A 27,076-nucleotide genomic window follows, 5' to 3' on the forward strand; every position below is an offset into this window, starting at 1 on the left:
CCCCGTTCATGTTCTGTCTCTCTCTGTCTCAAAAATAAAATAAAACGTTAAAAAAAAATTAAAAAAAAACAGATTTCTATATACTAATTTAGTATATTGTAATTCTACTGAATTCACTTATTAGTACTAATGTTTTTTTTTTTTTTTTTGGTTGACTCTTTAGGGTTTTCTGTATACAGTCATCCATCTGAAATGGTGACAGTTTTAGTTTTTTTCAAATTTGGATGCCTTTTATTTCTTTTTCTTGCTATGACTAGGGCTTCCAAAACTACGTTGAATAAAAGTGACAAGAGCGAGCATCCTTGTCTTAGAGGAAGAGCTTTCCTTTTTTTACTATTGACTATGATGTTAGTTGTGGATTTGTCATATAGGGCCTTTATTATGGTGAGGTATGTTTCCTCTGTACCTACTTTGTTGAGAGTTTTTATCATAAATGGATGTTGAATTTTATCAAATACTTTTTCTGCATGCATTAAGATAATCACGTGGTTTTTATCCTTTATTTTGTTACTGTGGTGTTGATTGGTTTTGCAGATATTGAATCATCTTTGCATCTTTAGAATAAATCCCACCTGATCATGGTATATGATCTTTTTTTTGTTAAATGTTTATTCATTTTTGAGAGAGTGCGTGAGCAGGGGTGGGTAGGGCTGGGACAGAGGATCCAAAGCAGGCTTTGTGCTGACTGCCGTGAGCCTGATGTGGTACTTGAATTCACAAACTGTGAGATCATGATCTGAGCTGAAGTTTGACACTTAACTAGCTGAGCCACCCAGGCACCCCTGATCTTTTTATATATAGCTGAATATAGTTTGCATTGATGGTTTCCTTCTTATTTTTTTTGTTTTTCTATTCTTCCCTCCTTCCATGCTGCCACACTTTCAATGAGAATATAAGCCCCATGAAAGCAGGGACTTTTTTTTTTTTTTTTTTAAGTGGTTTAAAACAACTAATTTATTTAGTTCATGATTCTTTGGATGGCAGGTGATTGTTCTAGTCCAGGCTGACTGCTGATTTCCACAGAGTTTTTCGTGCATACATGGGCAGCTAGTGAGTTGTCTGATGGCTGTAATTCCGGATGGCCTCATTCCCATGTCCATTGATTTTACACTGTCAGCCAAAGTTTTCCTCCATCATGCTAGCTCAGTCTCATTTAATATGGTGAGCTCAAGGTTCCCACTGCAACAAGAGTGGACAAGCCCTAATGCAAAACCACTTTTCAAGTCTCTGCTTGAGTCATGTTTGCTGTTGTCCCATTGGTCAAGTCTAGTCACAAGACAAACTGGAGAAATAGATGACACATTTTGACTGAAGGAATTACAAATTCACTTTGCAAAGCAGTATTCATGTTAGGATGGGGAAAGTCTATGGCCTCTTTTTCAATATACCACAGTATATACAGCATTTAACAAAGATGTAACTTCAGTGGAGTAGAGTTAATGTTAAAAAGAAGTGAAGAAACATAGTTGTTTGCCGTTGAATGAGCCACTGCAGGGCTATTGCCAGGAGAAAGAAAAGATGACTAAGTTAACATTTTATGAATATTAATCTGAAAGTTGGGTAGAGGATAGTCTGGAAGAGAGAGAATTTAAGGAAGGATTCAATGTTTATGAAAGCAGCTAGCAGTATCTGGCACCTATCAGTTGCTTACTACATGATCCCTACATCTTAATCTGAATCCAGATGTGAAGTAATAAGGACATGGACTCTGGTAATGGTATGAATGTAATGAAAGTGCCAGATGTGAGAAGCAATTTTGAATGAATTATTAGCATGCCTTGATTACTAGTGGATTTGGAGGTTAGGGGAGAGAAGTAGAAGGAAATTAAAAAGAAAAAGATAGCTTCAAAGCTTCAATCCTTGATGAGAGAAAGATTGATTATATATTAACAGGTACAGGGAAGGAAAAGAGAACTCACTGGAGTAAATTTTTGTTCAGATACATTATATGTTAGTATAGGGTAGCATCTCCCACTGATCATGTTCAGTGGGGCGTTGGAAATATGAGTGCAAAGCTTGAGGAAGGGTCAGGAATATAGGAATAAATAGATATTATTGTCCATCTTCCATATAGGGATGATTAGAAAATGTAAAAATGGGATGAAGTGCCCGAGACAGAATACAGAGAGAAAAACAGTGTGGAGATGATCACTGGAGGAGAAAAACAGAAAAGAAATCAGAAAAGGATTATTTAAAAAAAAAAAAAAAAAAGCAAGAGGGAGGAGTGGTCAAAGGTTTAGGGAATAGGGGTGGAGAAAAATGTCATAAAATGTCAGAGCTGCCAAAATAGGAAAGAGTTCAAAACAATTTCCTGAGTTCTTATCAGGAGTATTAATTAGAAAAGAAAAATTTTGTTGCTTCAATAGGAACAACAATAACAAGTTGGGATGAGGTTGTCAGCAATACAAAGGAGCAGTCTAGAAAGATAGCTGATGGCAGATTCCCACTTGCAAGATACCTCTTTTGGATCAAGGGGAAGATCAAATCACTAAACTGTGTTTTAGCTCATCAACTTAGATTACAACTGTACCGTTGGAAACAAAGCAGTTTGACAGGGTAAGAAAAATTTCTGACCTGGGCAGATGCATGGGCAGAGTGAATATTTTCTTCATTCATTTTGTTCTCATTTCTAACTTTTTAAAATGATTCCAGTGTGTTATTTCCTAGTTTTGCATGCATGTCCATTGTTTGCTTAGCCACTTTTTTTTTTTTTTTAGTTTTATTTTTTTTAATTTACATCCAAATTAGTTAGCATGTAGGGCAACAATGATTTCAGGAGTAGATTCCTTAATGCCCCTTCCCCATTTAGCTCATCCCCCCTCCCACAACCCCTCCAGTAACCCTCTGTTTGTTCTCCATATTTAAAAGTCTCTTACGTTTTGTCCCCCTCCCTGTTTTATATTATTTTTGTTTCCCTTCCCTTTACGTTCATCTGTTTTGTCTCTTAAAGTCCTCATATGAGTGAAGTCATATGATATTTGTCTTTCTCGAACTAATTTCACTTAGCATAATACCCTCCAGTTCCATCCATGTAGTGGCAAATGGCAAGATTTCATTGTTTTTTGACTGCCAAGCAATACTTCATTGTATATATATACATCTTCTTTATCCATTCATCCACTGATGGACATTTGGGCTCTTTCCATACTTCGGCTATTGTTGCCTAGTGCTGCTATAAACATGGGCGTGCATGTGTCCCTTCAAAACAGCACACCTGTATCCCTTGGATAAATACCTAGTAGTGCAATTGCTGGGTCGTATGGTAGTTCTATCTTTAGTTTTTTGAGGAAGCTCCACACTGTTTTCCAGAGTGGCAGCACCAGCTTGCATTCCCAAAAGCAGGGACTTTCTTATTCACTGCTATATCTCCACTATTTAGAACTGTGCCTGATCTATAGATGGACAGTTTATCTTTTGAATTAAAAAAGTATTGGGGCTCCTGGGTGGCTCAGCCAGTTGAGCATCTGACTCTTGATTTCAGCTCAGGTCATAGTTTATGTGATCGAGCCCTGTGGAGAGTCTTGGGATTTTCTTTCTCCCTCTCCAGCTGCCCCTCTCCCTCCCTCCCTCCCCCCCTCTCTCTCTCTCTCAAAATAAATAAGTAAACATGAAAAAAATGTATCTAGTTTCATTGTTTGTAAAAAATTTAAGCACTTACATTTTATACAGTGTTAAAATTTGTGGAATCCTTTTTTTCTTTTTAAATTATACACTTTCATTTCTTAGGACTGATAATTCTATCAAAAATCATTGGAATTCTACCATGCGAAGAAAAGTGGAACAGGAGGGCTACTTACAAGATGGAATAAAATCAGAACGATCTTCATCCAAACTTCAACACAAACCTTGTGCGACTATGGACCATTTGCAAACCCAGAATCAGTTTTACATACCTGTTCAGGCACATATTTTTAATACCTTTATTATTAAAAAAAATTTCTTTAGTTGCTATATGGGAGGATATTTGGTTTCTTAATAAAACAAATACAACATATATTAAGGGGAATGGATATTTAAATTTCCAGACTGAAAAAAAATTGCCTTATCTAGCTGTTAAACCATTAGTGGTGGTTTATCCTACTTGTTTGATTGATAAATATTTTGGAAACAAACACATTAAAATGTTTCCTTTTATATGTAATTTTTATATTATCTAATTAAGAACCTTAGTATGTACACTTACTAATGCTATCATTCTTTGAATCTTCATTTATGATTCAGTGCTTATAGTCATCTGTGCTTTAACATCCATTGCAGTTTCCTTTTTAAAAATATTTTATGTAATTGTAGTATTACTTATCTCTAAGAGATAAGTGTCTATAAAATGATCTTAAGAAGAAAATAGTCAAAATTCATTCATCATTTTGGGAGGTGTGGTAAATAATTAATTGGTTCTTTGATGACACTCAACTTTGCCTTTCTCCCTAGTAACCAGTCAACTAAGTGATGTCATTCTTTGTTTAGACAGGTTTATTAGAGTAGAGATTGCCCAACTTCATAATAGGGCAAGCTCTATTTTATTTACAGTGCATTTTCTTATCTGCAAGACATTAGTTTAGAAGTTTTCATAAGGTTTGTTTTACATTTCTCTGCCTGTCATACAATTTTTTATGTTGAACAATTCTGGTTTTCGTCACATAAAGGGTAAAGATTAAATCAGGACTTAATAGTGTCTACCAAAAGATAAAATTTTGGTGTTAAAAGTCTGCTTAGTATGCACAGATTTCATTTGAATGTACTTCATTAAATGTGCATGCTTTTGCACATAATTTTAAAAGAATTAAAAAAAGTATGACATCTTAATTTACAAATAGGAAAACATATGAAGACAGTACAGTTACCTGCTGATATTCACAGTACCTTAAGGTTTTTATTGTTTGTTTCTTTACATTTTTCTTTAGAGTCCTAGATTTCAGCAGCATAAACTGAAACATTCTGCTCTTAGGTTATCATTTACATTTATTGCTTTAACTCATAGAAACAGTTTTAAAAATTATCTGGGGCCAGGAGAGTATTTAACAGTCTCCATCAAAATATATTGGAAAATAAGAGTATTTCTTGTGCTTTAAGAATGGCTTATTGTACTTTTAATAATTCTTGGAAGAATTATGTATTCATAATTCAACTCAAACTACTAAAAAGATGATTCTAATTTGGATTTGAAAGAAAAAAATGGATTGGTTTGAAATGCTGTTACAGATTTAAATGAAAAGTTTGAGAAAGATAAGTTTCTAATTCATTGGAAGTTTAATGATAACTGATACAAACCAAGTATTGTGAAAATTAAATTCTTTGTTAGAAGTTATTTTTGTGATTTTACAGCAGATAGTGATTTAGGTAGGCCATTATAGAAGATGAACAATTTTATGTTTTTATTCATTACATATTTAGGTTTTTAAAAATACTTCTCTTATATTTCATTCCACCATTGCACACTAAATTTGCATGAAACTTCGAAATTCTTATTACAGATGCTTTAGAAAAGAAAGAAAATAATTCTTAGTCTGTTGTCAGAGTATTAAAAAGCACATGAGTGATTATGACATTCTCTGAGACAAGTAGTAGAAGAAGCTTCATATCTTTCACACAGAGATTGGCATGGGGAGTAGGAGTAGGAGATAAGAATATTGAAAAACCTGCTTTAATGTCTGTTCTTGTGAGTGCTTTGTATGGACTAACCCCTTCCTCTGAAAGATAAGAAAGAACGCAATTACTTTGTTTTCTCCAGGAGATAGAGCAATCCTTCTAAGAGGAGATTAAAAAAAATAATAATTTGGTGGGTAGTGTAGATAATAGATGGACTGATTGGCTGATAAATATAGGCCAAGTAATTCTCATATTTCATCCAAGAGAAGATACAGCTTTCCTAAGAGTTACGACTTTTCGTTAGTAGATTCTAAGAACAAAAATGTAGCTGTTAGAAACTATTATATGAATGAATATTCAAAGTTAACAGATACTTCATGAGTTTCTATTGTCGATATTTGTCAAGAGTTTTTATGCTCTGCCTCAGATTTAAAAAATTTATATGGTATTCTATGTATGATACTAATGTTTTAATTCCATTTTAGATCCCAGGCTATCAGTATGTGTCACCTGAAGGCAATTGCGTAGAACATGTTCAGACGACTTCTGCCTTTATTCAGGTAATTTTTTATTTGTAACAAAAAAAAAAGAAAGGAAAAAAAAAACCCACACTTTCAAACATATATTTGAAAGTTCTGGGGTGCCTGGGTGGTTCAGTTGGTTAAGTGTCCAACTTTGGCTCAGGTCATGATCTCACTGTTTGTGGGTTCGAGCCCCATGTCGGGTTCTGTGCTGACAGCTCAGAGCCTGGAGCCTGCTTTGGATTCTGTGTCTCATCCTCTCTCTGCCCCTCCCCCACTTGGGCTCTGTCTCTCTCAGTCTCTCAAAAATAAATAAATTAAAAAAAAAAATTTTGTTTTTAAAGTTCTAATAGTGCCTATTTCCTCATCCATAAAATTAGGATGAAAACAATACTATCTGTTTTATTTACTTTGAGTATTATTACACTAAAGGAGAAACTTTTGTGAGTTTGAAAAATATAAGCTGTACAAATGTAAGGTGGTTGACAGCACCAGTAAGGTATTCCTTTCATTCTTCCAACGTAAAGCATTAGGTTGTGAATGGACATATTTTTTGTTTGTTTCTTTTGTTTTTCAAATTTTGTTTTTTTTTTTAATTTACATCCAAATTAGTTAACATATAGTGCAACAATGATTTCAGGAGTAGATTCCTTAATGCCCCTTACCCATTTAGCCCATTCCTCCTTCCACAACCCCTCCAGCAACCCTGTTTGTTCTCCATATTTATGAGTCTCTTCTGTTTTGTCCACCTCCCTGTTTTTATATTATTTTTGTTTCCTTTCCCTTATGTTCATCTGTTTCGTCTCTTAAAGTCCTCATATGAGTGAAGTCATATGATTTTTGTCTTTCTCCAACTGACTAATTTCACTTAGCATAATACCCTCCAGTTCCATCCACGTAGTGGCAAATGGCAAGATTTCATTCTTTTTGATTGCCGAGTAATACTCCATATACTCCATGGTGTGTGTGTGTGTGTGTGTGTGTGTGTGTGTATACACACACACACACACACCCCATATCTTCTTTATCCATTCATCCATCAATAGACATTTGGGCTCTTTCCATACTTTGGCCATTGTTGATAGTGCTGCTATAAATTTGGGGGTGCATGTGTCCCTTCAAAACAGCACACCTGTATCCTTTGGATAAATGCCTAGTAGTGCAATTGCTGGGTCATAGGGTAGTTCTATTTTTAGTTTTTTGAGGAACCTCCATACTGTTTTCCAGAGTGGCTGCACCAGCTTGCATTCCCATGGATATATGTTTTGATAAACTGGGTAGAATATAGATGATATAAGTTTTTTAATGACCTTTTTTTTTTTAAATTTCCCAATTCTGGGGGCTCCTGGCTGACTCAGTCAGTAAAGCATGTGACTCATGATCCCAGGGTAGAGATTACTTAAAATAAAATAATAAATTTCCCAAATCATTTCTGTTAAATTGAAAATATTTGCTAGCATTTCTGATTTTTTATTTCTTATTTTATTATTTTTTAATATGAAATTTATTGTCAAATTGGTTTCCATGCAACATCCAGTGCCTATCCCAACAGATTCCCTCCTCAATACCCCTCACCCACCCTCCCCTCCCTCCCACCCCCAGCAACCCTCAGTTTGTTCTCAGTTTTTAAGAGTCTCTTATGTTTTGGCTCCCTCCCTATCGGACAAAGGGCCAGTATCCAAAATCTGTAAAGAACTCACCAAACTCCACACCCGAAAAACAAATAATCCAGTGAAGAAATGGGCAGAAAACATGAATATACACTGCTCTAAAGAAGACATCCAGATGGCCAATAGGCACATGAAAAGATGTTCAATGTCACTCCTCATCAGGGAAATACAAATCAAAACCACACTCAGATACCAGTAAGAGTGGCTAAAATGAACAAATCAGGAGACTATAGATGCTGGCAAGGATGTGGAGAAACAGGAACCCTCTTGCACTGTTGGTGGGAAGGCAAATTGGTGCAGCCGCTCTGGAAAACAGTGTGGAGGTTCCTCAAAAAATTAAAAATAGACCTACCCTATAACCCAGCAATAGCACTGCTAGGAATTTACCCAAGGGATACAGGAGTGCTGATGCATAGGGGTACTTGTACCCCAATGTTTATAGCAGCACTTTCAACAATAGCCAAATTATGGAAAGAGCCTAAATGTCCATCAACTGATGAATGGATAAAGAAATTGTGGTTTATATACACAATGGAATACTACGTGGCAATGAGAAAGAATGAAATATGGCCTTTTGTAGCAACGCGGGTGAAACTGGAGAGTGTTATGCTAAGTGAAATGAGTCATACAGAGAAAGATACCATATGTTTTCACTCATGTGTGGATCTTGCGAAACTTAACAGAAGACCATGGGGGAGGGGAAGGAAAAAAAAAGCATCTCTTTAGATACCAGAAGGATTGTGATATTGAGCATTTGGGATTTACTTGAATTAAGCTTTATTAGAGAAAATAGATTTTATGTTGCATAAAAGAAAATAAAAATTAGAACAACAATAATAATAATAATAAAGGCATTATTTAAATAGTCTTTCTATTTTACTTAACTTATTTTAGCCACCCTTCATTGATGAAGATCCAGACAAGGAAAAAAAAATAAAGGAACTTGAGTTGCTTCTTATGTCAGCTGAGAATGAAGTTAGAAGAAAGCGAGTTTCATCGGTAAGAAATAAGCTTAAGTGTTTAGACCTTGTTAGAAGTCTTTTTGTGCTCTTGTAGTTTTCATCAGCATTGACTTTCATATACTAACACAGAAAGCCTATTCAGTATGACTTCAGATTTTAATACAGACTAAAAATAGTTTTTCTAATTTGCAACTTTGAGGTTGCCTGATTTTGATATACAGCTCTTTGAACGTATTTTACAGTGTTCTGTACTAAGATGCTTTTTGAGTCATAAATGTCAAGCAGACTTAAGGTATGATTATATATCTATACATATGTGTATATGTATATATATAAAAATATATGTCTATATATTTGTAAAATGTGTGGTTTAGATTAGTCTTTCCTTTTATTTTAGACATTCCTTGTAATGATGGCTTTAATAGAAAAAAGTTTAAAAAATAAAGAACTTAATAGACATGTAGAGATTTATGTGCTTCAAAATTACTTTTATTCTGTCCTTGAACATTTTTTCCTATTTACTATATTAAGAATACAAATTCAGTAATTTGGAAAAAAAATAATAACTTAAAAAATATAGGGAAAGGGAATACTTAAATTTTATGTTCTTTAAAGAAATTTTTATATGGATGTTGGGTTTTGGTTACTACATGTGCAAACTCTTGTCTGGGATTTGGTTGGTGAGAACAATTAGGAGTATTAAATTAGGATAAATGGTAATCATCCTAGCTAAACTAGGCTATGCTTGATGGATTAAAAGAAAAAAAAATTATACTTAAATGACAGTTTTAAAAGTTTAATATCCTGAGACTTTTTACATTTAGAAAAAGGTTATTCTTGGTTTGGGGTTTAATGAGGGGACTGTCCGTTTAAGGTGACTAGGAACTAATACAAAATTGCTAAATAGAATTACCTGAGATCTTGAAATAGTGTTAGGAGGCAACTGGTGATGTCTTTACACCATTTAAAACAGTATTAATAAAAATCACATTTGTTAACTAATGGACAAGATATATGCCATAGGAAGCATAGTTTTTGTTTTGAAACTGCAAAAACCATGGGCAAATAGGAAGACCTAAAGTGCACTTATTTTAAAGTTAATTTTGGTTTTTTTAAGGGAGTCCACGTTTCTAGATAATTATATCATGTTTAAACCATTTTTGATTTTTTTTGAGTCTACCATTATTACTATTATTATTTATTTTATTTTATTTTATTTTTTTGAGAGAGAGAGAAAGAAAGCATGTGGGTGGGAAAGGGGCAAAGGGAGAGGAGAGAGAGAATCTCAAACAAGTTCCACTCTCAGCGTGGAGCTGGACACAGGCTTGATCCCACGACTGTGAGATCATTACCTGAGCTGAAATCAAAAGTCGGATGTTCAACCAACTAAGCCACCCAGGCACGCCCATTTTTAATTTAACAGGAAGATACAACTAGCTAAAAGAAATGGAATTTAAAATGAAGAAAGATATTAATTTTTTAGAACTTGTTTATTTAAATATCACTCTTATAAAGATCTGGTTGGAGATTCTAGATTCTAGAGGGAAGTTGTTACACCCAGTGAATTAGTCTATACACATAAAGTATGTATGTAAAAGTATTTATTATTAAAAATTATGTGATAGTAATTATTGTCATTTACTGGGTATCCATTATGTTGGAGCATTGTTAGATATGTTTTATGTATTCTTGGTAATCCTTATTATTAACTCTGAAGTTTGTGGTTTGTTGTTAGAAATTCATTTTTCAGGTGTGTCTGAAGGTAGCCCTGTGGTTTTTCCACTGGGCCTAGTCACCTTTGGAATCTTTTTCCCACCTCCAAACTTAATTGAAATGCTTATGGTTTGGAAGCTATCTCCAGAAAGTGACCATAAACTCAGAAGTTGGCTGTGCTAATAAAATAAGATTGCTTTAATTTCTTTTATTTTGGAGAAATTTTAAAACAGGTGGAACTTACTTTGTAACAATGTTGAAAACTTTTTTCACCTTACTTAACTTGAAACTTAACATTTTGTTATTATGAATATCTAGCACAGTCTAGTAATTTTTTTTTTTAAGTAATAGGTACCATTTTTTTAGTACTTCCTATGGACAGGGCAATGTACTCTCTAAAATATGGTAGCTACTAGCCCCATTTAATTTTAAATAAAATTTAATAATTGAGTTCCTCAGTTGCACTAGTCACATTTGATTCCTCATATGGCTAGTGGCTCTCATATTGAGCAGTTTCAGATGCAAAAACATTGTCATCACCTCTGAGAGTTCTGTTGGACAGAGCTATTATTTTACATATTTTTTCCCCTAGTTTTGTTAAGATATAATTGACATACAACACTGTATGTCTAAGATGTGCAGCATAATGATTTGATGTATATTGTGAAAGGATTACCACAATAGTGTAGTTAACATCTGTCATCCGATACAGGTACAAAACTATATTGAAAAAGAAAAAGGGAAAAATATTTTTTTCTTGTAATGAGAACTCTTAGGATCCACTCTTTTTGTTTGTTTGTTTGTTTGTTTATGTATTTTGAGAGAGAGAGACAGCATGAATAGGGGAGAGGCAGAGAGAGGGGGAGATAGAGAATCCCAATGCGGGCCTCGATCCCATGAACCATGGGATCATGACCTGAGCCAAAATCAAGAGTCAGACACTTAACCAACTGAGCCACCAGGTGCCCCTTAGGATCCACTCTTAACAACTTTCAAATTACATATTGTTTCTTAACCATGATTCTTCAAGGTCTCTTTTCATTTTTTATTATGAGATACTAGGAAACTAAGCTCAAAAGATTGCCCAGTGTACCTCTTTAGAGAGATAAATAGGACACAGTCTCTGACTTCAAAAGATTTACTCCACAATGAGGACACAGACAAGAAATAGGATATAGTGTGATAAGTCACAAAGTTTTATGGGAACACATAAGAGAGGTATCTAAGGATTGAGTAGTCAGAGAAGGGTTCCTAGAAGAAATTCTATTTGAGTGCAGTGTTGAAAGACAATGATTATATTCTAGCAAAGTAGGTGAACTGGAACATTATTATAAGTGAAACAGGTAAAAGTGGATGATCAGATGGAGTACTTTCCAGTATTTGAGGTGTATCTTAAATGAAGAATACAAGTTTTCCTTGGTCTGTGTTGGAGAGCATTCTAGATAAAGAGAGCAGCAGTATGTGCAAAGACACTCTAGGGTAAAAGACTAACTCATGAGGGAATTGCAACAAGTGTAGTTGGGTATTTGATAGTTCATAAAAGGAGGGCTTGTGAGTGGAAATGTTGGGAGATGAAGTGTGAAAGGTAGAGAGAGGACAGATTCTGGGAGTTTGAACTTTATGTTGTATACACATGCTAATTTTATCTTACCATGATATTATACATTTAAAAAAAATAGAGAAAAGAAATAGAGTCAAGAGGTTTAATGAAAAAAATGTTTACATCCATTTTGAGGAAAGACAGTATATTTGCTGCTATATTTTTAGCTGAAATGTTGTGAAGTGTGTTATTCTAGAAAAAACTCATACTTAAAATCCAAATTTATGCTTAGGTTGAGAATGACAAATAATATTCACATTTCTTTTGTACTTTTAGCAACCTGGAAGCTTTTCTAGCTGGTCTGGTAGTTTCCTCATGGATGATAGCATGTCTAATACTCTAAATAGCCTCGAGGAGCACACTAGTGAGTTTTACAGTATGGATGAAAATCAAACTCTGTCTGCTCAGCAGAATTCACCCACAAAGTTCCTGGCCGTAGAGGCAAATGCTGTGCTGTCCTCTCTACAGACCATCCCAGAATTTGCAGAGACTCTAGAACTTATTGAATCTGTAAGTTTGAAATTGTGAGATTATAAAAAGCTCAATTTTAGCTACATGGTTTCATGTTCAGAAACTTAGTTTAAGGGACACTGACCAGTTTTATTTTAAGCATTCCTTTATATGTCATGCTTAATTTTGTTTTGATTTTTTGCAGTGGCTTTTGGCATAAAAAATTGTATCTATATCTCAAGTATGTAATTTGTCTAAAATTTTTAAAAGTTACCAATTTGTTTTTTATTGTACAAGTTGTACAAGTATATTAGAGTTGGAAACTAGAGGAAACTGTAAAGAAGAAAAATCCTCATAAGCCCAGAGTTAATAATTTCAAGTATTTTCTTTCAGGCTGTGTTCTATACATATAATACATACATATATGCATATATTTTTAAACTGAAACGTACTCTTACGTATTATGTTTGTGGATTTTTTTGACATTATATCATGAGCATGTCTTTGTTTTCTTAACTGTTTTTTAAACTTCAATTTTATCCTTTCATATGAATGTAACAAAATTTATTTACTCAGTGTACTGTTATTGAACATTTAGGTGGTATCCAATTTTTTAGTATTGAAAATTGCAGAGCATCTTATGTAAATTTTTGTATAAAATCATGATTATTTCCTTAGGTTAGATTGAATTTCTGGATCAAAGTGTATGGCCATTTTGAAGATGTTCTATACACATTTCCAAATGACTTTATAGAATTTGATAGTATTTTTCTGATACAGAGTAGAGTGCAAGTTTTATGAAGAATTGTACTCTTTGATAGTAACTTAAAATAATTTATTCTTTTTATTTAAAATACTTTGGCAGTATTCCTCAGCTACTGAATTGGATGAAATATTATTTTAGGATGTTCCAAACTGGAGTGTAGTGAAACCATAATCTGTTCCTTTCAAATGGTCTTAAAAAAAAAAAAAGAACAAGGAAAGCCTGTTTCTCCTAATAGAAAGGAATAACTTTGTGAAAGTCATCTTTCTGTGTTCAGTGTCAGATTTAACTAGTTTATAACATTAACTTAAGGATTTATTTTATTGCAGGATCCTGTAGCATGGAGTGATGTTACCAGTTTTGATCTTTCTGATGCTGCTGCTTCTCCTGTCAAGTCTACCCCCGTCAAACTAATGCGAATTCAACACAATGAAGGAGCCATGGGATGTCAGTTTAATGTCAGTCTTGTACTTGAAGGGAAAAAAAACAGTTGTAACAGTACAGACAGTGAGGCTGTTCCTGTAACATCCCCAAATGTGGCCAAGTTTAGCACTCCACCAACCATCCTCAGAAAGAAGAGAAGAATGCGAGTGGGTCAGTCCCCAGGCAGCGAACATAGCGATGGCTCCTTCAATGATGGTGGTAATACAGCACTAAAACACACACCGGTGAAAACACTACCATTTTCTCCTTCACAGGTAGTAGTGTTGTGTTTGTTTATGTTTCCAAATGTTGATGAGCTCGATTACATTAGATGTTTAATATTCTTACTAGCAGTTTGTTGCTTCGATAAAAATGGATAAGGTATTTAAATGTATACATGAGAGTGCTGAGCTCTGGTAGATCAGAATGTATCTCATAAAGTATAGTAGTTACTTTACAGTATCTTAAAATTTTTAGAGCTAAAAGGGATGTTTTAGGTTAGTAGTTGCACATCTTTATAGGATTCATCAGGAAATAGGCCCAGAAAGGTAAAATGGTTTGCCCAAAGTTACCTGATGGCAGAGCTGAGACTGAGATTGTTTCCTGATTAACGGTTCAACAGGTATCAAGTGTATATTCATAGATGACTGCTCACTGGAAGAATTTCATGTGTCTGAAGGTTTTCTAGGCATGTCAGGAACTATCTGCTTTCTCCTGTAGTTACGTCTCTGGGCAGCAGCAATTTATAAGAGATACAGGGCAAACTGTATCTCTTATTTTATAATACTATCTTTCTTAATGAATACTGTGTTTGAGGCTGTGTGCTAAACACTTCTTACAGCATCTCAGTTAATCCTCTTGCAAAAAACCTTAGAAGGGAGGTGGAATGAAATTCAGAAGTTAAGCAGTTTGTCCACAGTCAGTAAGAGGATGGAGCTGATGTTTGCTGAAAGTGTCTTGATAGAGGTTAAAAAGTTTTACAGGAAAAGAAGGAAGTTTAATGGCCAAATAAACTTGGAGGATGCTGAGATATTATTGAAAGTGTATTTTGATGCTGGGAAAATTAGGAGGATCTGGCTGTATACAAAAACCGTGTTCTCTGAAAATTAAACCCCCTGTGCTTCAGGGGATGCAATTGACATGGACTACAGTTTGAAGAGTTGCATTTCCCAACATCACCCCAGCTCTTAGAGTCACAAAGCATCCTGAGGAAGGTGAAATGGGGTTGGGCACACCAGCAATTTTCTATTTTTGGAGTTTTGAACACTAGCAATTTTTGTTGAAGTATAAATTCTAAGGTGGAAAGTAGCTGAGAAGGTTGAGTAATGATAAGAAAGATCTAGTATCCCATACCAAAGAGCTTGAATTTTATCCCATAACTCATGGGCATCATTGCAGAGTTTTGAGAGGGTTTGACTGCTAATCTCAGGGTTAAGTATTGTAAATATTAGGAGCCAGAAGTGATAGAGCTAGAATTCATTTCAGTTATAAGTAGCCTTAAAGTAATTTCCACTTCTTCCTACCACTGCTTCTATTCTGTTGGCTACAAAAATAGTATTTCATGGTTGTATGTAACTTAAGATTCAGTGAGTAAATTGTGTCATTTGGAAAATGAATTCTTGATACCAATTCTGGCTACTCCAAAGTTCTGAGAGTTGTGTTTTAGGTAAGCAGATTTTCTAGACAGCTGTATTATCAGCAAAGCATGATTATTATTTTCTGAATTCAAAGTATTTTCATGGAAAAGGACACTTAAGATTAATAAAGACACTTATTAATAAAATAATAAAATTTTTCCAGTTACACTGTTGTATGAATCTGTTTTACTTAACAGTTTCTGTAGATTACTATTTAATAATACACTGTTTTTAAATTGTTGTATGGTGTTTTGTAACTTTTGAATATTTTTTAAACAACTATTTCTTGAATGCCTATTATGTGCTAAACACTTAAAAGAGCTGAGGAGGCAGTGATGAACAAAATAAAAATTCTTGCCCTCATGGAGCTTAATTTTCATGGAGTGGAATGTAGATGAAATATTATTGATAATTCTATTCTAAAAGGAATGGAGAAATATCTTACATTTGAAAATATCTTTGAAAATCCTATCAGTGTAATATTTGTGTAGGGAAATTAATGTTCTAGAAATTGTCTTTAAACTCTCTTCCTTTTTTAGTTTTTCAACACATGCCCTGGAAATGAACAAATTAATATAGAAAATCCTTCATTTACATCAACCCCTATTTGTGGGCAGAAAGTTCTCATTACTACTCCTCTTCATAAGGAAACAACCCCCAAAGATCAAAAGGAAAATGTAGGGTAAGTAGTATTAAATAATTGTGTTAAAGAAAATGGGAAGCACAATTTTAAGAGTAGATTAGTGGGGTTTCTGGCTGGATCAATTGGTGAAGCATGTGACTCTTGATCTTGGAGTCATCAGTTCAAACCCTGTGTTGGGCACAGAGCTTACTTAAAAATGTGTAATAAAAATGATCCTGTTTTAAAAAAAATAGGTTAACTTTTTGTCCACTTATACAAATATCCTAATCCCTATTCATATAGGACTTAGAATTGAAAAAAAAGATCATAACCTCATATTTTATCCCTAGTGAAACAAGGTAAACATAGTGGAAAACTTTGATATGAAGCAAACAACATTTTTAGTACTTTTTTACATTTGTTCCTTTTCTATTTTAAGATGATTGATTGCAGTAAGAATTAGTTTAGGCAAGCATACTTTAGAATACTCCTGGAATGTTTAAATAAAGCATGTGTATATGCAAGAAAAATTTAGTGTAATGCTTTTATCATGGCTTTGCCTTCCTTAACTCTTCTAAAATCAAATTTTGACTATAATACAAATATCTAAATGATTGGCTAGGTTTAGAACACCTACTATTAGAAGATCTATATTGGGTACCACACCAAGAACTCCTACTCCTTTTAAGAATGCGCTTGCTGCTCAAGAGAAAAAATATGGACCTCTTAAAATTGTGGTATGTATACTCTTTTTAATCTTAAGAATTTTCCTAATTTTAATAAAACACAAATTTTGATATTTATCTTCGAATCTTTACATTTTAAAAAAGATGTGCACAGAAATTGATAAAATGTGATTTCTTGATTTATAAGTTAGAATTTGTTGTGTGAATCTTTTTCCTTAACTTGTAACTAAACCTTTGCTTGGCTTGTTTTGAATTTATACTTTTTTTTTTTTTTTTTACTATTATATCATCTAGAGAAAGCAAATCAAGTGTCAGTTGAACCCTTAATATTAAAACCCACATTTTAGTAGTTTCTGTGGTGGTTACCTGCAGTAGAATAAAATAATTTTAATATTTTGATATACATAAGCACTTTGCTGATAATACTTATGACTCTGATCAGGCTCAGTTTTCTATTCAACCCACATCTCAGAGGTTATTTCTGAAGATAAAAAAGATAGTAGAAATAAAGCGGTTGGTGCTAAGTTTCAAGTAGTATTTACTTAGTTGCTATTATTATTTTAATAATAGTGGTAACAATAGTAGTTCATAAATGGAGGTGGGAAGTATAATTTGTGCTTTTGCATATATATTATCAACTGGAAAGTATGTTAGATGAGTTATGGGCATTTTAATTCCAGACAGATAACAGATTTCTGACAAATTAGGTTCATTAGAAATAAACTATTTTTAAAATATTGGTCACTTCTAGGAAACTTTAGTTATGTTTTTCTACTTATTTTTTTTTAATTTTTTTTTTTAACGTTTATTTATTTTTGAGACAGAGAGAGACAGAGCATGAACGGGGGAGGGTCAGAGAGAGAGGGAGACACAGAATCTGAACCAGGCTCCAGGCTCCGAGCTGTCAGCACAGAGCCTAACGTGGGGCTCGAACTCACGGACCGCGAGATCATGACCTGAGCCGAAGTCGGCCGCTTAACCGAATGAGCCACCCAGGCGCCCCTATTCATTTTAAAATTCATCATTAATTCAACAAATAATTTAGTCCCTAATAAATAGGTGCCAGGCACTGGACTAGGCTCTGGGGATGTAATGTTGAACCTGTCAGGTATGGTGTCTGCCTTCATAGGAGTGTGTAGCCTAATTGGAAGTTAGACAAATAAATAATGATCTGAAGGCATAAGAATTCTACAGTGCTTCAGGGCCATTTGGTCAACATATAAATTGAATAAAATTGTTATTTTAGTAATAGTACATGAGAGAGCGCCTGGGTGGCCCAGTTGGTTAAATGTCAGGCTCTTGATTTCAGCTCAGATCATGATCTTAGTTTCCCGGGTTTGAGCCCCGCATTGGGCTCTGCGCTGACAGTATGGACCTGTTTGGATTTCTTTCTCTCTCCTCTCTCTCTGCCCCTCTCCCGCTTGCGTGTGTGCTCTGTCTGTGTCTCTCTGTTTCTCAAAATAAATAAATAAACATTAAAAAAAGTAATAGTGCATGAGTAATTAGGTTTTAAGTGACCTAAAGTCCCTGTCAGTTTGTTCTCGTTTGGGAAGAATTTATCCATTGGCAAAACAGATGATTTTTGTCAACAATTTAAGATGAAAAGAAAGTAATGATTTAGTAATTACAATTTCTAAAATATCCATATGCTCATACATTTGTTTACAGCAAGTTGACTTTTCATTCTTCCTCCTCCTTCTCCAGTTGTTATTTACTGAGTACCTACTATATGCTAACCATTTATTTTTCTAATGTATCTTATGAGTCATATGCACTTCTTCGAGATGGCTCTGGAATTTTAATCAGGTACACCTTAAGTATCCGTTGCTTTCTTAATAAACATTGATTCTTCTAATGTTCATTGAAAATCACTCAAAAGACTAAAAACTCTGGAAGTCCTTTAAATATAAATCTAAATTTTGGTAGTATCAAACTTAGGAAATATTAAATACAGTAATTCTTTTCTTTGTCACAGGACAATTAAGAGAATAATCATGGTAGCGAATGAATTCACCTATGTCTTAGTCACTTCTGTAGGACATTTGTATTCTTATGAGGGAAAAAGAAATTATAGATTTTTTTTAAGAGCACCTAATCTATATTTTTTGTGAAATGTAATCCTTAAAACAAAAACTCGTAGAGCAATGCATAAGAATACTGACATAATTCTTTCATATCTCAGGGTGTAGGTGAGAGCACTTTAAAAATTCTATTTCTGGGGGCGCCTGGGTGGCTCAGCTGGTTAAGCGGTTAAGCATCTGACTTTGGCTCAGGTCATGATCTCTTGGTTTGAGTTTAAGCCCCACCTCAGGCTCTGTGCTGACAGCTCAAAATCTGGAGCGTGCTTCGGATCCTGTGTCTCCCTCTTTCTCTGCCCCTCCTCTGCTCTCGCTGTGTGTGTGTCTCTCTCCCAAAAATAAAATAAACATTAAAAAAAAATTCTATTTCCATTTTTAAAGTTTTTGTAAGTGCTTTGAAATATCATTTATATATGAATGTTATTCTCCCTAGCTTTGTTGACTGCTGGTCATTCTGTGCTGTCAGTTTGTTCTTTATTTGGTGGCACTTTGATTACTTATTTTTTTTAAAGCAGATCTTGGTTATGGAAGGTGTTTGATATAATTAAACAAATTTTTGCTTAGCTATTTGATAGAAAGCTAGATAAATAATATTTTGAGACTATTTCACTATTCAGCGCACACTCAGGTTTCTTTCCAATATACGCATAGACATACACACCCACACTGCTTCTTGAACACCGTCTCAGCTCCTAAGCCTAAGGCTAGATGTACAAAAGTATATACAAAGATGAAAAAGATGTGCTCACTGCTCTTAAATAGCTTACACATTTAGTGGTAAGAAAAATGTGTTAACTAGTAATTACATGCTATATAATAATTATAATAAAGTAGAATAAGAGCTAGTGTGGTCCCTCCCAATTTGTTCTGTATTTCTTATTTTTATATAAAAATATTTGGGAAATTATCTCTCATCAGTTTAATTCTGGGGATCCTGATTGAAGCAGGAGCTACAGTAGATTCCCCAAGAAGATTTTTGTTTAGTAGCCTGGAATAAAGAAAGTGCCACACTTCATTCAGTGCTTGCAATGTGCAGTATTAGTTTTGCCATAAAACTGATTAGTTAAATTCATTCAGCTTATGTATCTATAGGGACTGGGTGAAAATAATGCCAATAATTAAAAAGTATAAAAGATTGGTTTCTATATATGGGGAAAAAAGGGAATTGCTATAAAAGACTTTTCAACCCTTTTAAAAACAATTTAGTCACAGCCACTTGCCTTCTTGGAAGAAGATATTCGGGAAGTTTTAAAAGAAGAAACTGGAACAGACATATTCCTCAAAGAGGAAGATGAACCTGCTTACAAAAGCTGCAAACAGGAGGTAATCTTTTAGTATTATTGTTAATAAAAGTCTTGATTTTAAAAACAAAAGTGACTTTACCATAATGTTTCTATTGTAAATTATTCATTCTAGCATACAGCTTCTGTAAAGAAAGTCAGAAAATCACTGGTCTTAGATAATTGGGAAAAAGAAGAACCAGGGACTCAACTATTGACTGAAGACATTTCAGACATGCAGGTTTGTAAAGAATTTTTTTTTTGTTAAGATGGTGGCTTGAAGTCTTAGTGGTTCTTGTTTCTTAGAAATTCATAGAGAGTTTCTTTTAGTATTTATTATTCTGCTTAATTCAGAGAGAAACTATTAACTGTAGAGAATATTTTATTTACTTCCTTGTCTTTTATATTTGTTTTGAGAAGAGTTCACTCACTTATGTATAATGTCAAAAAATGGTAGTTCTGAAAACTTTAAATTTCAGTATTTTTCTTGGGCTAATTTCTGAAATATTTAATTTTACTACATTACTAGAAATTTTATTGGAGCCAAAAGCTTTCTTGGAGGGAAATGAGCAGGGCTTCCACTACCACTTACTCAGTAGTCCCTATATTTGTCTCCATTTTTGAATTATTTTCCTTTTTCTTTTTTCTCTCTTAGTCAGAAAATATATTTACAACATCTTTATTAATGATACCATTATTGGAAATACATGACAATAGGTGCAACTTGACTCCTGAAAAACAAGATCTAAATTCAACCAACAAAACATATACACTTAATAAAAAGAAACCAAACCCTAACACTTCTAAAGTTGTCACATTGGAAAAGAATCTTCAGGTATGAATTTATAAGTTTCTCTTAGTGATTTTTGTTGTTGTTTATTCAATTATCACTTTGGACTTATCACAAATTATACTTTTTCTTTTTAAATTCAAAATTGACTATAGTAGTAACTAAACATTCACCATTATTTTGTCACTCAAACTAGATTTGCGTTTTTGAGAGACTCCTTCATCAGGACACATATAAACTAAATAATTGGAGTTGTAGCCAGAGTCTCTTCTGTTGATTTCTTAAGTACTATTTAATTTTAATTTTAATTTTTTTATTAAAAAAATTTTTTTTAATGTTTATTCATTTTTTGAGAAGGAGAGACAGAGCGTGAGTAGGGGAGGAGCAGAGAGAGAGGGAGACACAGAATCTGAAGTAGGCTCCAGGCTCTGAGCTGTCAGCACAGAGCCCGACGCAGGGCTTGAACTCACGAACCATGAGATCATGACCTGGCCGAAACTGGACGCTTAACCAACTGAGCCACCCACGCACCCCAGCACTATTTAATTTTTAAAATAAAGATATCTAAGTTTCCTTCTGGCATTTCTTCTCCTGTAACAAATATGTATATCCCTAATTGTTATCTTGAAAGGGTAAGTGGTTGGAAGCAGTTTCAGCTTGATTTTGTTGGTATAATTGTTTCCAGTCAACTTTTTGGCTCAGAAGTTGTAAAACAAAATTCTTTTTTCTGTTGCTGTGCAGCCATTATGTTGCTGTAAATGAAGCCTGGAAAGTTTTTTTACTACGTTATCTTAAGAATTCAACCCAGATAATTTGAGAGTTCATTGAGGAGGAAGTTCTCTTCTTTATACCACAGTGACTGCAGCCCTAGCATTCTGACATTTAAGCAGTCCTTGAAAACATACTTGGCAATCAAATGTGGCCACCTCGTCTCAGTCCTTAGCTGCCACTCTTCAAAGAGCCATGAAGCACATTCTCTCAATCCATTTAAAATGATTTGATTTCCCAGTGTGTAACATAGAACTTTTCAGGAAAAAATATATATAGCAGGCCATACCTATAATGTAGTAATCTTTATAATAGAAGAAAACCAATGAAACAAACTTGATCTTCTGTTATGAATATATTTCCTAATTTGCAAAACAAAGCGTTCTCAGCTCATTTTTTGACATTGCATCCTCTCTTTGAATGTTTTGCAAAATTTTGAAGCAATAAAGACTGACATTTCTTTCCATGTTAAGACTGATTTGATTTGGGGGGAGTCGTGGGTAGAAACCTTTCAAACTGCCTCCACAGGTCTATAAACAATATAGATAGCTAAAAAACATGGGCTTAAGAAAATAAAAATATGGACTTAAAAAAATTGTCCATAAATATTTCGGTATGTATTTTTAAAACACTGTTTAATAAAAAGAATCACAATGCCATTGTCAAAACATGTTTACAGTGATTACTTATCATTAAATCCAGTCAGTTGAAATAATTGACTTTTAAAAGTGTAATTGTGAAGTGGAATAGTTATTTTAGTAATTTTCACATCGCTATTGATATTTCCTTCACAGTCAAATTGTGAATGGGAAACAGTGGTTTATGGGAAGACAGAAGACCAACTTATCATGACTGAACAAGCAAGAAGATATTTGAGTACTTATACAGCTGCCAGCAGCACTTCAAGAGCTCTCATACTGTAATTGTTATTAAAATTGATGAAATGCCCCACTCTCTTACTATATTCTTTACTAAATTAGGTTGCAATGAAATTTTTGTCAAGTAATTGTTTTTAAAGTTTTAATACAGCACTAAAACGGTTTACATCATTTTTCATATTGGGCAGGCAGAAAGCCCAGCCACTTAAGTAAGGGGTAGGTAATTTCATAGTTTATTTTTTAAGAGATGAGATTTTTTAAAATTCTTTTTAAAGAACGAGATGGGTAAACCATATTAGAATGTTACAGATATCCTAGAATTCTCACATATTTTCTTCACAAGATACGTGTTGTTACTCTCTTGATGCTGCAGTTTTTTACAGATAGGTTTATGAGTATGTATGACTTCTGCATTAGTCTGTGTATGAGAAGCACACATGGTTTTATGAAGTACTTTTGCCTATGTGCCAATTTCCTTAGGCTATCATTTACAAAGAAATGCAATGGAAAAAAAAATTGAAAAGGAGAGAAAGTTGCACTACTAATTTTTGGTATTTTTCAAAAACAATAAAATTAACTACAGTGTTAAATGTATTTATTTGAGCATAGTACTAAAAACAAAAAGCATTGAAAAGGGTTTTTTTCCTTATTAGTAAAGAGTCAGTATTTTCTTCATAAATCTCAGAAGAGTTTTGTTGAATGTATTGTACAGTATGTAGGCGCAAGAAGACTTTGTAAATTGGAAAGAAGTCTTTTTATAATTTATTTTCATTTTTAAAGCTTAAATGTAGATATTTATACCTATACAGGGTGTCTAGAAGCCAATGTTGTTTCCTGTTATTTACAGCTAACATAGTAAAAAACAATTTTGACTTTTAAGTATGAAATAGTAGTAAGTTATAGCTGCAAAGAATACAGTATCTTTACTGTATGTCACATCTACCTAAATATTGCACTATGCCCTTTAAATCATGTTGGTTATAAAATAGTTCTAAAAATTTACTAAATAATAATTTAATATTTTCTTTTTAAATTATATGGGGGGGTCATATAAATTAATCTGGTGATTTGTATATGTGTTTGAAAATTTTGCGTTTTGTTTAAACAAATAATATGGTACTTTGGTCCCTAAAAACAGTCTGCACTTAGAAGTTTATTATATTTACTCAGTGTTTCAGAAGTAGAGAACATTACCTTTTATTTATAAAAATATTTTGTCCTTTTATAAATGTTTTGTGTTTCTCTACAGGTTACAACAGTTGCTTCAGTTGCCTGTTTTAGGTGTTTGCACTTATTTCTTTTTTGAAAGAATGTCTTTATTTGCTTTTGTGTAGAGATTTTATGTACTTTTTTTGAGACATATAATGGTGTGCTGTCAACTTAAACACTGACAGGCAAATAGAATTGTACACTGTAGTTGTAATTATTTATAATTGACACACTCTCTCCCTCTCCACTCCTGAAGTATGCTGCTATAGAAAATAGCAGAATCGGCTTGCTGCTATGAGAGAAGGAAAGAGCCACCACCACTTGCACTGTGTGAAAAGGTAAAAAGCAAATGATGGCAAGTTCTCAAGTTAACTTAGTGGAATCAACCATTACCAGGCAAATTCTTGCAAATGCCAAAATACTATGCCTTAAAACAAAGACAGCTTAAGATTTTCTGATGTTTTTATGTTAATAGAAATGGTAATACTAAGTATTTGAATTCCTAGCTCTTGAACAGTAGACCTAAAAGGGTTTTAAGCTATTTAAATCCACTTGCTCATTTTTGCATATTATATGTAGTGAGAAGTGAAGAAAATGTATGCTACTAAGATTATGCCTTGTTGATAACAAATAGATGAACCAATTTGAATCTTCTTAGTGTGTTTGTTAAGTATGTTGATTGCTTCCTAATTAGTGAACTTCTCACAGAAATATCACTTTATAAAAGTGATGTTTATAAAAAACCAATGATTGTAGCAAAATCATACTGGATCATTTCTATTTCAGTTACTTTGAACTAATAGCACATAATGGTTTTTGTTTGTTTGTTTGTTTTAATGTAGCCCATAGCCCTTAGCTGGTTTGGATGTACATAGTCTCCAGTCACCAAAGTATAATATCTTGGAAGAGCTATATTTTTTTAAAGCATAATTTTTCTTGAGCATTAAAGTATCCCAAGTGTAATATATTGCAGATAAGCTTGGGCTTATTGGACGGACATAGGACATATTTGGGTTGGTATTGGTTGAATCCTTTAGTTAACTGCTTTGTTGCTTTTTGCAAGAAGATTTTTAATCTTAAACGTGTCAGGCATCTTACATCACCTTTATACTGTTGTGTTCATTTGAATTTCTTTCAGTATTTATAAAAATGCCAGACATACATGTAGCAGCCATACTTGCATGGAAACTGACTACACATATATAATATTGCATTTTGTTGTAAGGTTTTCACGTTAATACAGCAATTACCCTGACTAAATTGAGTTTTTTGATGTATGGGAAAACTTTCCATTGTAAGAGAATCTTGCATACAATATTGACTATTAACATCCATAATAAAGCATCTGTGTACAAGCTGACTTGGCATTCCTCATTTCACTTTGGTTTTGTTTTATGATGTTCATTGCATCCTTAAGGAGTTGACCCAACATTCTGAGACTTTTTCCCCCTCCTTTAGAACTACCTATACAGGTGATTTTATCTGTTAACACAACTTGACCTCTTTACTCAGGAAGTGGAAATACTTACACAGTCTCTTGCAGAGCCATATTTTCATCTGCTTTTAGGTATTTCCATAGGACTCTTCTGTCAGTACCTTAAATGCATCTTCTCTTTTTCCGAACTTGGACCTACCTTTCAATTTTTTTTTTTCCTTAGTGGTGTTGCCTTTTCTTCCATCACCCAGTGAAAAGTCTCCTGCCTCCCTCACTCCCCACATTGAAATCTGCAGTAAATTTCTCAGCCTGCATAAGGCTGTTGCTCTAATTCCATTCCTTCATCTCTTACTTGGATTATTTCCATTCTATAGAAATATCAAGAAATTGTGCTAGTGACATCAGGGTGTCACCTGCAAGGCCAAATGGTCACCCAGTCAGGTCTGTGGAGTATTATATTGCTTCAGTGTATTCATCACCATTTAGATTTTACCTTTAGCTTTCTAGGCTTAGAAATCTGATGGATTAACCCACCAAAAATGAGTTTACCCTTCAGTAGAATGCTGATCTCAAATGTTCAAGACTGACACATGAAAGTAGAATGCCAATCTATTAATTTACAGTGTGAAATACAACTGCTAAGAGGATGAAGCACATTCTCTTCTTCTGTGTAAGCATAAAGAAACAAATACAAAAATCACAAAGAGGGGCACCTAGGTGGCTCAGTCAGTTAAGCATCTGACTCGATTTCAGCTCAGGTCATGATCTCACAGTTTGTGAGTTTTAGCCCGGCATCAGGATTCTTGGGATTCTCTATCTCCCTCTCTCTCTGTCCCTACCCCCCTTCAAATAAACTTAAAAATCACATAGATCTGATCACATATCTTCTGTTCAAAGACCTCCCATGGTTGTCTGTTGTCTCCTGCACTTCCTAACATAGACCTGGTGACTTGGATCTTCCAAGAACATGTATGTGCATGCCTCTGCTTCCATGCCTGTGTTTGTAATGTTTTCTCTGCATGATTGCTTTGCTTTGTCTCCTTAGCCTGTTAAAATTTTACTCATCCTTGAAGACACAGATCTGTGAATCATTTCCTGATTATCCTAGTGCTTCCATAAAACTTTCCCACTAGACTTTGTTTTCAAGAGTGGGGACTGCTATTTATAGCTCCTTGTCTAGCATGGTGCTTAGAAAAATCTCAGTAAGTGTTAAATTGAAAGAATTTTTAAAAATTAGTCATGACTATCAGGAATATTAACCATACTTTATACAACAGAATATAAATGGCTTTGGTTTCTTAGTTATCTACATGGAACTAGTTTTACTTTATAGTCAATAAGCTATCATTTTGTTAGAATCTTTTAGCTCATTTTATAACCATGTAATTTCCTACTTAGTTTATGCATCTATAGAGTGATAGGCTTGCCAGCTAATCAGACTTTTAATTATAATGTAAAACAGATAGTAGTTTTCTCAGAGGTACTTCCCACTCTGCGAAAAGTGAAAATTTATTTTTAATTAAGTAGTGGAGGGTAAAATGAACCAAGTGAAATTCAGTGAAAATTTATTTTTAATTAAGTAGTGGAGGGTAAAGTGAGCCAAGTGAAATTCCATCATAACTTTACATTTTCCCCTTCCCTGGCATTTTTTTTTTTTTAATGAATAGATATGGTCAAGAATCTGAAATATATCAGTAGAAAACCAAAGTAAAGTATATCAGAAAAAAATTATTCATGGCTGACATGTATCGAAAAGAGAATGTTTTGAAAACTTTTTAGTGTCTTGGCATTAGTACATTAAAAGCTGTTGCATTTGAGCAAACTCAGTATTGAAAACAGTGTACTCTAATGCCCTTATTTCTGCAGGTCTCAGATCTGGTGTGCTTTTTCAAGTTCCAAGTACAGAATGTGCTAGGTTTGAGTGGATTTTCCTGGCCAGCACAGGGAAAGAGGGAGGGAGATTGACTTTGCTGTGATTTTACTACTGTAATTTTGTAACCATAGC

At 33.9% G+C, this 27,076-nt stretch overlaps 1 protein-coding gene across 6 annotated transcripts in view; it reads left to right on the forward strand.

Moving 5' to 3' along the window:
* MYBL1 (MYB proto-oncogene like 1) overlaps positions 1-24,996 on the forward strand; it is a 43,142-nt gene extending 18,146 nt beyond the window's left edge. For 2 of the 6 annotated variants that reach the window (XM_053208703.1, XM_053208706.1), the window contains 12 exons: positions 3,727-3,901; positions 6,072-6,146; positions 8,672-8,776; positions 12,329-12,562; positions 13,595-13,963; positions 15,865-16,007; positions 16,570-16,684; positions 19,918-20,034; positions 20,128-20,232; positions 20,647-20,826; positions 22,344-22,468; positions 23,677-24,996. In XM_053208703.1, the coding sequence (XP_053064678.1) occupies positions 3,727-3,901; positions 6,072-6,146; positions 8,672-8,776; positions 12,329-12,562; positions 13,595-13,963; positions 15,865-16,007; positions 16,570-16,684; positions 19,918-20,034; positions 20,128-20,232; positions 20,647-20,826; positions 22,344-22,468; positions 23,677-23,761 (1,828 nt within the window). In that variant the 3' untranslated portion in view covers positions 23,762-24,996. Of the gene's footprint in view, positions 1-3,726; positions 3,902-6,071; positions 6,147-8,671; positions 8,777-12,328; positions 12,563-13,594; positions 13,964-15,864; positions 16,008-16,569; positions 16,685-19,917; positions 20,035-20,127; positions 20,233-20,646; positions 20,827-22,343 lie in introns of all 6 variants that reach the window. The other 4 variants (XM_053208704.1, XM_053208705.1, XM_015077712.3 and 1 more) reach the window with 4 other exon arrangements.
* Positions 24,997-27,076: the final 2,080 nt, after the last annotated feature.

Source organism: Acinonyx jubatus, chromosome F2 (assembly GCF_027475565.1).
Source record: "Acinonyx jubatus isolate Ajub_Pintada_27869175 chromosome F2, VMU_Ajub_asm_v1.0, whole genome shotgun sequence".
Taxonomy (NCBI): domain Eukaryota; kingdom Metazoa; phylum Chordata; class Mammalia; order Carnivora; family Felidae; genus Acinonyx; species Acinonyx jubatus.